The 12,274-nt window shown below is 40.3% G+C and overlaps 1 protein-coding gene across 1 annotated transcript in view; it reads right to left on the bottom strand.

Moving 5' to 3' along the window:
- GULP1 (GULP PTB domain containing engulfment adaptor 1) overlaps positions 1 to 12,274 on the bottom strand; it is a 211,322-nt gene that overhangs the window by 94,020 nt on the left and 105,028 nt on the right. Inside the window, exon 3 of the mRNA XM_066635363.1 lies at positions 3,889 to 3,950. Within this exon, the coding sequence (XP_066491460.1) occupies positions 3,889 to 3,916 (28 nt within the window). The 5' untranslated portion in view covers positions 3,917 to 3,950. The remainder of the gene's footprint in view (positions 1 to 3,888; positions 3,951 to 12,274) is intronic.

Below are 12,274 nucleotides of genomic sequence, written 5' to 3'. Positions count from 1 at the left end.
GCCCAAGGCGGTTCTTGCCTTAGAATTGGCTGTTGTTACTTGGGAAAAGGAAGCCTTATTGAATGCCTGGTGCAAATGAGACCACTTTGAGAAGAGCTGCAAAGGATTGGGTCATACCGGTAAACCTCCCAGTGCTGCACATGGCCCTCCTCTATCTTGATGCTTATGTTCCCACTCTCACACAGTGGGAACATAACTCTCACTTATGTTCCCACTCTCACACAGTCCACCCCACCCCCTCCCACCTTTACAGATAAGATGGGGACAGTAGGGAAGGGTTAAACTCTCTCTCTCTCCAGCAGCAACTCCATTTTTTTCTGTAGAGCCATGGTTGGTTTTTTAAAGGTAAAGACTTGCGACTCAAGTCACAAAATTGTTCTGGGCCATTTGGAAAGTCTACTCATTAAAATTTGTTTTTGAGTCATGTCACGGGGCAGAGACTTGTGACTCAGGCTTGACTCACCCATCCCTGGAAATTACAGATACTCACAGATAACATTACTATTACAGCTACTTAGAATACTTTCTAGACTAGAGCAGTGCATCTCAAAATTTTTAACATCAGGACCCACCTTAAAAAAAGTTTCACTTTACCAGGCGCTCAGGGCTATTATGATAATTGGGCAGCAGTGCTCCCCTCAAGAAGCAGAACCCTTGATGCACGTAGCCTAATCTACATTGTCAGCTTCACAAACCACCAAAAACTGGGTTGTGACCCACTGGTGGGCCACGGACCAACAGTTTGGGAACCACTATTCTCGACTCTTAAACGTTTGTCCTTAACATTACAATTATCTTGTTAATTATAAAAATCAAGCATAGATTCATAAATTTCTTGAGCTCTGAGCAGGGACTCACTGCTTATTCATTTCTTTTTCAGGGTGTTTTAATTATTTAATGTTTATCAATAGATTCACGCAAGTATTTTTATATTCCTACTTGAGATATGAAAATGAATGGACATGGGTTAAACGTCAAGTGAAAGATGCCTGGTAGATTCAGTTTAGTTGGCCTGAGAGGGCAATAGGTTCTTGGGTTACAGACATCCAATTTACAATCTGACTTATGGACGGCAATGTCAGGGGCAGGCAGTCTGTCTGTTCTGGTGCTTTCGCACAGGTGTGTTAGCTCTGAGCGAAAGCAAGAGCCAGCTATTCTGATTTACATCCATTCTGATTTCTGGACCAACCTCCAGAATGAAACCAAGATGTAACTCGGGGAATCAGTGTACTCAAATACAAATTGCTTCCTGTTATTATCCCTTCTGAGCAGCAGCCTCCAATCTGGAGACTGCTATGTGCCAGAAACCCTTCACTGGCACAAACAGAGCTTCCTGTTCTACCAGGGAGCCTACTGTCTTCCTCTCTGATCTCCGCCTAAAGTTCACACTGGCTAGCCACCTCTGTGTGGAAATCCAGGTGCAGAGCACGCAGAATTAGCTTGGCAACACAAACTTTAGGAAAGACTGGAGAGGAAAACAACAGGCTCCCCCATGGAATGGTAAGTTCCATTCACATGGGGGAAGGATTTTCATGGGCGCTGGATCTGGCCTATGGGCCAGGGTTTGACATCCGCTACTGTAGAGTGCAGGTTTCCTGCCTGCTTGTCCACCTGTAAGTGTTCTGCTTATAGACTCCTGTACAAGCAAGATAACAATTACTTTGCATGACTGTAAACAAGAACACGAAGGTAATGGGCATAGGGGTACATGGATAGGAGCCCCCTTAACCAAAATTTCTGGTATCCACGGGGGACGATGACAACACACCACATCCCCTACAGATCCGGGGTGGGATACCTTCGTTTATTTGTCTGATTTTTCTCTATGCCCCTATTTCTCAATTACAACTTTTTTTTCCATTCTACACCATTCTTTTTCCATTCTACAGGTATGTATTCTCAGACAAATTAACACTCCCTAAAGATGTAATAAAGTTATTTAATTTTTAACTTTCCCACCAACTTTCTGGCAAGAGTTGAGATACCAGGGCAACAGCCCTATTATCATGACATATCCAAAGGGAATGACTGGGTTTACTGGCTACTCGAGAAATGACACTTGTTCAGTGGTAAATAACCAGCTGCATTTTCTGATGTTCTAGTAGCTAGAATGAGCAGACATGAGCTTTGTCCCTCTTCCCACTCATCCATTCTCCTCCTCCTGCTCAAAGATACCAGAAATTTTCAATCCCAATTTATGAGAAATTGTAATTTGTGATTTCATCCAAACACAAAAACTATGGCATATAGTTGCCTACAAAACGAGATTTGTTCCTGGTTTGACAAACTATTATTTGTCTGTTTTTACAAAATGGCAGACTATAGCTTGAACACACACAGAAAATCAGATGTTTCCAATCTCCATGTTTGAGGGCAAGATGGAGAAAGCAAACTGGAAACATACGCTTGGAACATTAAACCATACTGAATATAGTATGTCCATAGCTTTGTATACAGTTCAAACACAAGAACATAAATTAGGCCTTTGTTCTAGGATTTTCACCCATCTGATTCAGCACCCTATAGTTACAGACAAAAGGTTCCTAAGGATTTGAACTTATCAAATAGGCCAGAGGTTCCAGAGCTTTCTCCGTTCACATTGCCCCTACAGTTCCCAGGAATTTTTTCATAGTGTTCCTACAGTGCCATTGTGGTGTGTTCATTTGAAGTTTAAACTACCCTGTAGCACCTGTAAATTAGCTGCTGAGCTGCAGGGCAGAGATTGGGAGCTGCGGTTATAGACCGCACAATGAATGCCACTGATTTATAGATTTCTGCATAAAAGAAGAAAGTATTCCCTTGTTACCCTTAAAGCAAACATGTACTAAGGTATTTTTCTTCCCTTGCAACAGAAACACAACAATCCTCAAGCAATTAACTGAACAGCAATAAAGATATACTGCACATCCTTGAAGTATTTGTTGCTAGATACAAACCAGAAAAAGCACACATGCCTACTGGAGACAAGTTTCAACATCTTTAACTTTAGTGAATGGATTTATCCCCAAGGACCAGAATCAAAGTTTAGCACAGCAGCTCCTAGAACCATTAAGAAGTAGTTCAATGTGAACAAAAGCAAGATGGAGATCAATCAAAAGCCATAAAGATGGTGATTCAATTATTTTTGTATAACCATCTGGTTTTTTTTAAAAAGCAATACAGGAAATAACAGGAGTCTTAACACAGACACTCTTGTTTCAACTCCAGACAGAATCTCCTGATAGCATGTGTAGTGTGACTCATTTTAAAAGGAATTATTTTCCCTGATTTGAGACAGTTTTTCTGTAGTACAATATTTAGACTTTGACTCATAACAGATGCTTCCATTATGATAAATAAAAAGCAAAAATAGAGGTAAACTTCAAAATGGTACTAAGGCAAAACATTTATTAATATAGCATAAGTATGAGGCCTGATGTCTTTTGACAAAAATATTTGTGAAACAGTCTATGTCAGTTAGAAGTCTGAGCATTTGTCTTTTTAAAAGAGGAACACCTACAACTATTGTCCTTGATTAAAAACGTACATATAAGGCTTTCTTCTTATTTGTTCTATATTATTATATTGTACAGTCCCTTGTTTTCTTCTAAGCACCTTGGAAATTATTACTGCTCAGACAGAATTGTAATCATAACACAATACATGATGCACTGTGACAAAATATCTCCTTCAAGAGCAATAGTTATAAGTTCTCCTATTTTCAAAATGGCAGTTTCTCAAAGTTCTGGTTCACACAGTTTCACAGTTCCCTTTGAGCAGCCATTTTTACCAAAACACTTTGGGCAGTGTCCTCATTAAAAAAAAATAACTTTGAGGTTTGCCTCTCTTTTCCATGCTGCCTTCCTTTTCTATTCAATTTCTCAATGTAATGCAAATCAAACCACTCACCCTTTTTCCTGCTAAAAGCACGGTTCATGATGAGAAATCATCCACTGGGTGGGAAATGTAATCTAGAAAAAATACACATTAGAAAAGACATTAATTTCACAAATACTATATACTTTCAATTATTCATTCCATATTATGTGCTGTTCAAAAAAAACATTGTAATTGGAGCACTCCAATTAACACAGAACAAAGCTGATATGTTATACAAATTACTTAAGGCTGAAATCTTAATGTGGGGATGACGACGACTGAAGCTGCCATCCTAAATATTCTTCCTTGGGAATGTTTCTTTGAACTTTATGGGATTTACTTCCAAGCATCCACATGATCAAGCTGTGCACTGAATGAGACCATCACCCCAGTTAAATTATTTGAAAACTCCAGTGCCATATTTCAAAATAATCTTTAAACTATCTTCTTACATTTGGGATTAATGTACTTTTATAGGATGAATGCAGTCCTCTCAAGCAATTGTATACACAGAAAGCAAAATACACTTCTGGGATATTTGTGCTGTTAGATATGAACTACAATCCAACAGGACGTCGTATTTCACTCTCCCGAAATGATACTTAACCAGGCTGAATTCTGACCAATATTTTTAGACTTGCAAGTGGAAATATTGCACCCAGTTTACTTTGAATTACTGTGCAGGAAGTGAGAAACAAATCTGCTTAAAATTATTAATAGTAAAGTAAAATATTGTTGGCTAAGAATACCACAAATTATATTTCTTAGTCTTTCTAATCATCCTGATCACATACGTATCTTTCACAGCTCTATCCTACCTAAATTCCTGTGCAGTGTATCCCACAGGATATTTTTGGCTGCTGGAGGTCTCCTTGGCATAAGGGGACTTTGTCCCCTTGCCTCTGGGTAGGCCCCAGCACAACAGGTCAATTCGAACCTGCACCACCAATATTGCTGATGCAAGACCATGTTGATCTGTGCAGGCAGATCAGGCACAGGGAGGGGGTTTAGATATGGCTTGCACTGGTGCCACCGTTCTGACCCCTACTGGGCCTGATACATTCACCCCTGTCCTTTTGCCACCCTATTCTGCCCTGTTCAATCCCCTTCCTATGCTCAATTTACCACCTGTGGCAGGCCTCTGTCACTCCACTGGTATCAGCAGAAAGGTTCCTTACACTGTTGCTTTATGGCACTTTTGCAACAGAGTGCGCCAGTGGAATGCATCTTCCACTGGTACAGGCCTTCATTAGGATTGGGCTGTTAGTCTTTTTATCAAAGCAATCCAATTTCTCAAATAATGAGAGCTAAAGCATTGTTACATATTTAAAAAACACTCTTTATTCAAAGTTGCTATCAAAGTGATGGAATTTTGGCACCTATATTGATATTTTTCAGGCAAAATGGAGTGGATAATTTAAAATACTGATTGGCAGTCATTCCAGATACAGTATTTGGTTTCCCTCAGTATATACTAGTTCATACTATTTTATATTACATAATAAAAATGTATTTCTTTTAATGAAATGCATATCAAGTGTAAACACTGCTATAAACCAGGCTGAATACGATCTAATAATGTTCAGCTGAACACAAAATGAAGTGGCAATTTAACTGAACAGAAATTACCATATACCTAAAATCATGTATTTCTCTGGAATACTTTTATATTTTGTTTAGCTGAAGACTCATTGTTACTGAATTGTTTTAGCTGTGATTTGTAAAATGTGAAGCTTGGGTAACAAATCAGAAGCACATAGCAGGAATTCATTAGCTTAATAGTTTACATAATGTCTAAGATTAGACCCCGCTAAGGAATGCAATATCCCAGCTTACCAACGGACCATGAAATCTGAGGATTATGCTCTCAACCCAAGTTCATTAACAGTGAGCAGAAATGTTGTTATACACTTTAAGGAAAATACAACCGATCCTCAGAACTCATGAAATATGATTTTCTTGTGCAGAAATCAGGTTGGTACTACAATGCATAATTTTCAATGTTGTCTCATACTGCAGTATGGCTGCTTCTTCTGGTCTTCCCACATGTGGTACAAAAATGTCAAAAATAGATAAACTTTTAATAGAGATGAGCTGAAATATTTTAGTAGCAACACTTCATAGATCTCTTCATAAATGAATCTCACAGGATAATATGTGAAGCTATGGGGAGAAGAATTCCTGAAGGCAAAATAAGGCCTGAGACAGAGCAACCACCATCATTTTATATATTAAAACAGAAACGTTTCTGTACTTGACCCCTGATCCCAAATTACTAATGACTTTACTCCACTTACTGTACACTGTATTCATGAACTAGCTTCTGAAATACGATGTGAAATACTTCTGAAAAACTAGTTTCTGAAACAGAGTGTTTACTCCACTATGGATTTGCTTGGACTTAAAATGCTTTCTGTCAGCTGGTTTTGTTATAGTGCTGTTTGTACTTTAGTATGGGAGGTACCTTCATGAATTTAGCTATTGTTATATGTGGCACCTAGCATCATAAAGCTAATTTGCAGCATACATTTTTAAAAGCTGTGGTGAGACTGAGTTTCTGAAATGAGCCTTGGAACATGACATCATTCTAAAATCATTACAGGTAGATTACCCCTTATCTGAACATCCAAAATCCAGACTGTTTCAAAATCCAGACACTTCTGTCCAACACTTTAAAAAAAACTTTCTGTAGTGTAAACACTAGGTACTGTGCTCATGCCCACATACAATGCAGATACAGGCTGTAAGTTCTATTCACTGCTCAGTAGTGATATTGTTGAAAAATGTCAGAGGTCAGCAGACACCCATATTGGTAACAGTGAAAAGAGCAAGAGGAAGCATTTCTCATTATATTTATGCAATTATTCCAAAATCCAAACAAGTCTGAATACAGACACCTTCCCGTTCCAAGCAGTTCGGATAAGAGATAATCAACCTATATATACACCTTATGAATCTACATAAAATTATCAACAAAGCTAAACACTATCATTTTGGTGGCCCCTAAGAAAACTATTACTAGGTTATATAACAGTCAAACAAATTCAGCAACACGTAGTAAATCAAATCAAATAAAAAACCTTTATTGGCATAAAACAACACGTAGTAGTTGAATAAAATGTTATGGGGTGGTGACGTAAGTTTTTAATTCTACTGGCCCCTGTGGCTTCATAAGCAACTTGAATTGCAGCAATTAGCAGTTGCTCTTGTCATTCCGCAGCTCACTACAGAACTTCTGCTGGAGCAAATAGGTCGGCAACGAGGGAGGATATTTGTGGAGGATCAGGGTGGCACTAGCACAAGCCAAGATCCTATGTCCCCTTCATGGCCTGATTCTCCTCAGACTTACACCAGCTAAAGAGCTGGCACTCATGAAGGGCAGGTGTATCAATGACTACTAGTCATAATGACATATCTACTACCTCACATTCAGCCGAAGTGCACCTCTGAATACATCAGTTACAACGGAGCAATGGTAGAAGAGAGGTATTCCTTTTTCTCCTGCTTAGGGGCCTGAAGCAGCAAGGCTGCTTTTATGTTTTTATACAGCAACTGACTCACAGTTTTAAACTAAGGAAAGACATTATCGGCTCTCAATACATTTAAACACTAAGAAATGAACTTTTCATCCATAACAAAAAAATGTGATTAATATCTTCTTCAGGATGCTATGTAATTGAGAAGTCATGCTTCAAGGCTCATTCCAGAAAATCAGTCTCACCATAGCTTTTTAAAATGTAAACTGCATATTAACTTTTGTGATGCTGATTGGCCACATATGAAAATAGCTAGATTCACCATACTAAAGGACAAACACTACAACAAAACCAACTGAATGCAAAACATTTAGGGCTCAATCCTAACCCCTTATGTCAGTACTTTCCAGCACTGGCATAGCGGTGCCAATGGGACGTGTGCTGTATCCTGCAATTGGGTGTCCCTCACAGAGGCCTCCTCAAAGTAAGGGAATGTTTGCTCCCTTACCTCAGAGTTGCATTGCCCTTATGTCAGTGCTGGAAAGCACTGACATAAGGGGTTAGGATTGCACCCTTAAGGGCAATCTGGGCCAAACTGGGCTACAACTGAACAAATGCTTTCATTCTAAGAGTAGTTCTGGATCCACCTGGTAAAAGAAATTCATGCCTTACAGATTCCGCTAGCATGCAGCAACAGACAGTTTGCCTGACTGCTGTGCTGTCAAGTCTTGTTCGAAGCACATGCAGAGCAATTTTTGCTACCTAGCCATGACCCTGCTGCAAAAATTCACATAAGAATGGAATGTGGTTCAAATATTCAGACTGAGGCAGCCCTAATATTATTTTGAAATTTCTTCTTGCACCCACAAAAATCACTTTCATTTTTTTGTTTTCATGGGATTTGATTTAAAAATCATCTTTGTATCAAACCATCCTATCCAGTATCCAAATGCCAGATTACAGGATAGCTGAAAAATACACTCAAGAAAATTTTAACAGTTTAAACACTACAAAAACATTGTGCAGTGCACATGTGAGAAATTACATACACAGAACAACAACTTCCCAGACGTCCATGCAAGCAAATTTTATATAATAAATATAAATCCCAATGTATTTTGAAAGGAGGCCAAATCTCGCAACTGTAATCTATTTCATGGATTCTGGGGAATGGAACTGAACTGATTTTGACAGTTCAAACCAATACTAGGATGCTGCTAATTCACAACACATCGTTGTGGTGGTTTCAAACCTTCCTGAACCAAGACCCTGAGATATCTAATTCCAACCTGTCCAACCACTTTCCAGTTTCCTCCAGTCCCTAACTTGCCAGGGCCTCGCTGTTTGCTAGAGATTAGAGACACTCCTGAGTCATCATCCCCACGCCGTGTTCAGTAACAAGGCACTCCACCAGAACTTAGGGCAGAATTGCAATAGAGATACCGTTCACAAATGAAACTGGGTTTATTTATAAAGGATACCTCAGTTGAAATCTTTCCCTCAAATGTCTCTTTTGTGATAAAGCTCAGTGATTTTAGCTCCAACTCCTCACAATGAATTACTAGGAGCTTGCTCTTCTAGATACTTTGAGCCTGCTTAACTCCTCTTCCTTTCAATTGGTCATTTGAGAGGAAATTTGAAACCAAACAGTCCTTCCTGAACTCATATTTAACAAAAAGCCTATGCTATGACAAGGCAGAAGCTAAAATTATTTCTCTGGCATCTTCGTTTTGAGGAACACATAGGCCACACGTCAGTTGTAGGGTCAAATACTCCACTTACAATTCATGGACAAACAGAGATATCTGACAAACAGAAAATGAAAATTAGTGAGGCTTGGTGCCCAATTCCGATTTTGTCTCACATTGTATGTGCAATGACAAAATATGCTGCTGCCCGGCATCCAAAAATTCCAACTAAAGCTGGAGGGATTTAATTTCATAGTTCTTATAAACAAAAATAATCATTCAGAACTCTAACTCTGCATGAGGTTTGGAGTCTAATCATATGTTTGGATGTGACTGTGAACTGAGCCTCAACGTCACAAGAACGTAAAGGAAATTAAAGTGCATCACAATAATGAATATTAATGTTATAGTTGGAATGTATTATTTATTTACTGAATTTCAATCCTGGGTCTTCTTCCTATCTGTGAGGCACAAGGCAGTTAATTTATTTAATTATTAGCAGCAATCTTTCTCTCAAATGTCTCTCTGTTATGATAGAGCTCAGTGATTTTAACTTCAACTCCCCGCAATGCTTTATTAAATGAATCCTGCTTTATGAAATGCTTCTTCCAGTACAGAGTCTTTATAATAAATGGGCATAATCATCTTCCAGTAAGTAGCTGCCAGGGAAGCCAGGCCCACCCAGAGAGGAACAGTAGGGATAGAAACAGAGGCCCAGCAATGAGCAACTCCACAGTGACTTAGTTTGTAGCAGGGGAGGAAGGGTCCTCTTGGGGATAATGCTGCTTATCTCCCTTCCTGGTTTCAGCCAGCACAGCCAGGATGATTACCCTGCTGTGTTCTCAAGGGCAGGGGAGGTTTCTGAGCAATCTGGGGGAACAGGCCAGCAGTGATTTGGCTGGAGATCTGTTTGCTTTTACTTTCAAAGTTTCCTTTGTGCTGGGAGAAGAGCTGAGTTAAAAGGGCATGGAGGCCTTCGAGGGGCAAGGCCTTGTCACACAACCCGACTGTGAGTACAATCCAAGATACTCTAGGCCAGTGGTTCTCACTCCTTTAGCACTGGGGACCCACTTTTGAGGATCTGTCAGGACCCACAAGAAGTGATGTCATGACCTAGGCTGCAATCCTACCCACACTTACCCAGGAGTAAGTCCCATTTACTAAGCATTTTCATACTAGCCTGTTCAACATACAGATCTGTGACATTTCCCCAAGTGCAGTCACTTACCAGGATAGCATCAAGTCTATTATATTAAAAATAAAATACTGAAATGAATGGGGACCCACCTGAAATTGGCTTGCGACCCACCTAGTGGGTCCCGACCCACAGTCTGAGAAACTCTGCTCTAGGCCAGCGTTTCTCAAGGTTTGTCCTCTGCTGTACCACTTCACATGGTCCGCCTATTCTGGTACCGCTGGAAGTAACTGGCGATGACATCATCACTAGTTACTTCCAGGTTGGCAGACCAGATGTAATGCAACAAACACCAGTAAAAGGCTCAGGGTGGACAGGAGGGCTTTTTTTGAGCACAGAAAAGCATGCTTTGGAGCTCTGCCCACCAAGCTGAGCTTCCTACCGCTGTTTGTTGTGTTACACTCCTGGTTTTGCTGTCAAGTGTCCAGGGGTCCCATGGGCACCACCAGACACCATCTCAAGTACCACTGGTTGTACCCAAACCACTGGTTGAGAAACACTGCTCTAGGGCAGTGATGAGGAGGAAACAAGCGAGATACTGAGACCCCTTCAGGATGGAGCTACAGTACTGTGCTCCAGCCCTTGGGGCCACTCACCACACACCCATACTCTCCCAGATAGCCACACAAAATGTCCCTGACTTACAAATACTTAAATCATGAACATCAAGCTTGTGAATGGGCCTGGTCAGCACAATGAAGGAGGCCCAGCTATGACAACACTGCTTGGAGACTATACCACAGCTTGATAACTTTGAAAATAGTGGCCGCTTGCTGTGGCAGTTGGGTAGATAACTGCTCAGTAACATTGTAGAACACTGAAAATCTGCTGGCCAAGTGGATGGTGATCTGGTTGTGGAAGAGATTAAGTAACTCCTTTGTCATGGACAAATCATTTCCTGGTAGGATTTAGAGTAATTGTGGCCCCTCACCTGCAGAGGATGGGATACTGTAGGTACAATTACAATCCAAATTGTATGGGTAATTATTGCAGGATACTGACTGTTTTATAATCAATTTTATGCTACACTGGGGTTTTGTATTCAATGGACTATTTTGTACACTTTGAACGATATAATGATTTGTGCTTTACTGAAAGATTTCTATTGCTATATTATGGGGGTGGGCAAACTTTCAACTTTAGGATTCATTTGCGTAGGAGACATGAATTGTGTAGGTTCATTTTTATTTATTTAATAGATCCTGGACCTTTAACAATTGTGTAGGAGAGAGAATCTCAGCAGGTGCGGTTCATCATCTGTGACATGACAAGCTGCACCTGCTGAAATTCCCTCTTCTGTACCATTGTGGTCCAGGATCCCTAAAGAGCAAAGTTTGCCCCCCCCCCCCCGCTTTATTACATTATATTTATAATTATCCATTTGGGGCATGCATATACATGGATGAAAAGTGGGGTAGAAATCTATTAAATAAATAAAAATGAACCCACCAGTATCAAAAATGGGATATACGAACTCATCTCTCTTTATAATAACAATACTGCAGTGGAAACACTGCTTGTTTAGAACAGGGCAAGTAATGTGCCCCTGAGACATATCTGGTCTGACAAGACCTTTTCATGCTGGCTTATACAACTTTGCTCTGCTCTTAACTCACAGAGTGTCCATTCCAAGAGAAATACTTTCAGATAAAAAAAAAGACCCATGGCAAGTGTCCAGGGTATGTTGCCCTGCCAGCACTGCATGAGGCCAAGAGCTTGGCCAGCATGCCACCAACAACAGCCATCCATCAGGAGCAGCTTTTATTGCGAGATGGAAAATGGCACTCCCACTGCCATAATGATAGGGGACTTACTGGATGGGGGAATTATAAATACTGTTAATAATAATAATAATAATAATAATAATAATAATAATAATAATTGTGGCGGAAAGGTGGAAGTAAGGGCACAAGTTTGAGCAGAGTGCAGCCAAGGCTCCAGATGTTGCCTGTGATGAGGACAGGTGGGCAACAGCCAAGGGGTGGCCTGGGGTAGGGCAGGGAGCCCAGGCAGATTGCTCTGATTCTCAGGAGGAGGATGATAATGGTGCAGTGGAA

The sequence above is a fragment of the Tiliqua scincoides genome, chromosome 1 (assembly GCF_035046505.1).
Source record: "Tiliqua scincoides isolate rTilSci1 chromosome 1, rTilSci1.hap2, whole genome shotgun sequence".
Taxonomy (NCBI): domain Eukaryota; kingdom Metazoa; phylum Chordata; class Lepidosauria; order Squamata; family Scincidae; genus Tiliqua; species Tiliqua scincoides.
This window is presented reverse-complemented; position numbering and strand designations above follow the sequence as displayed.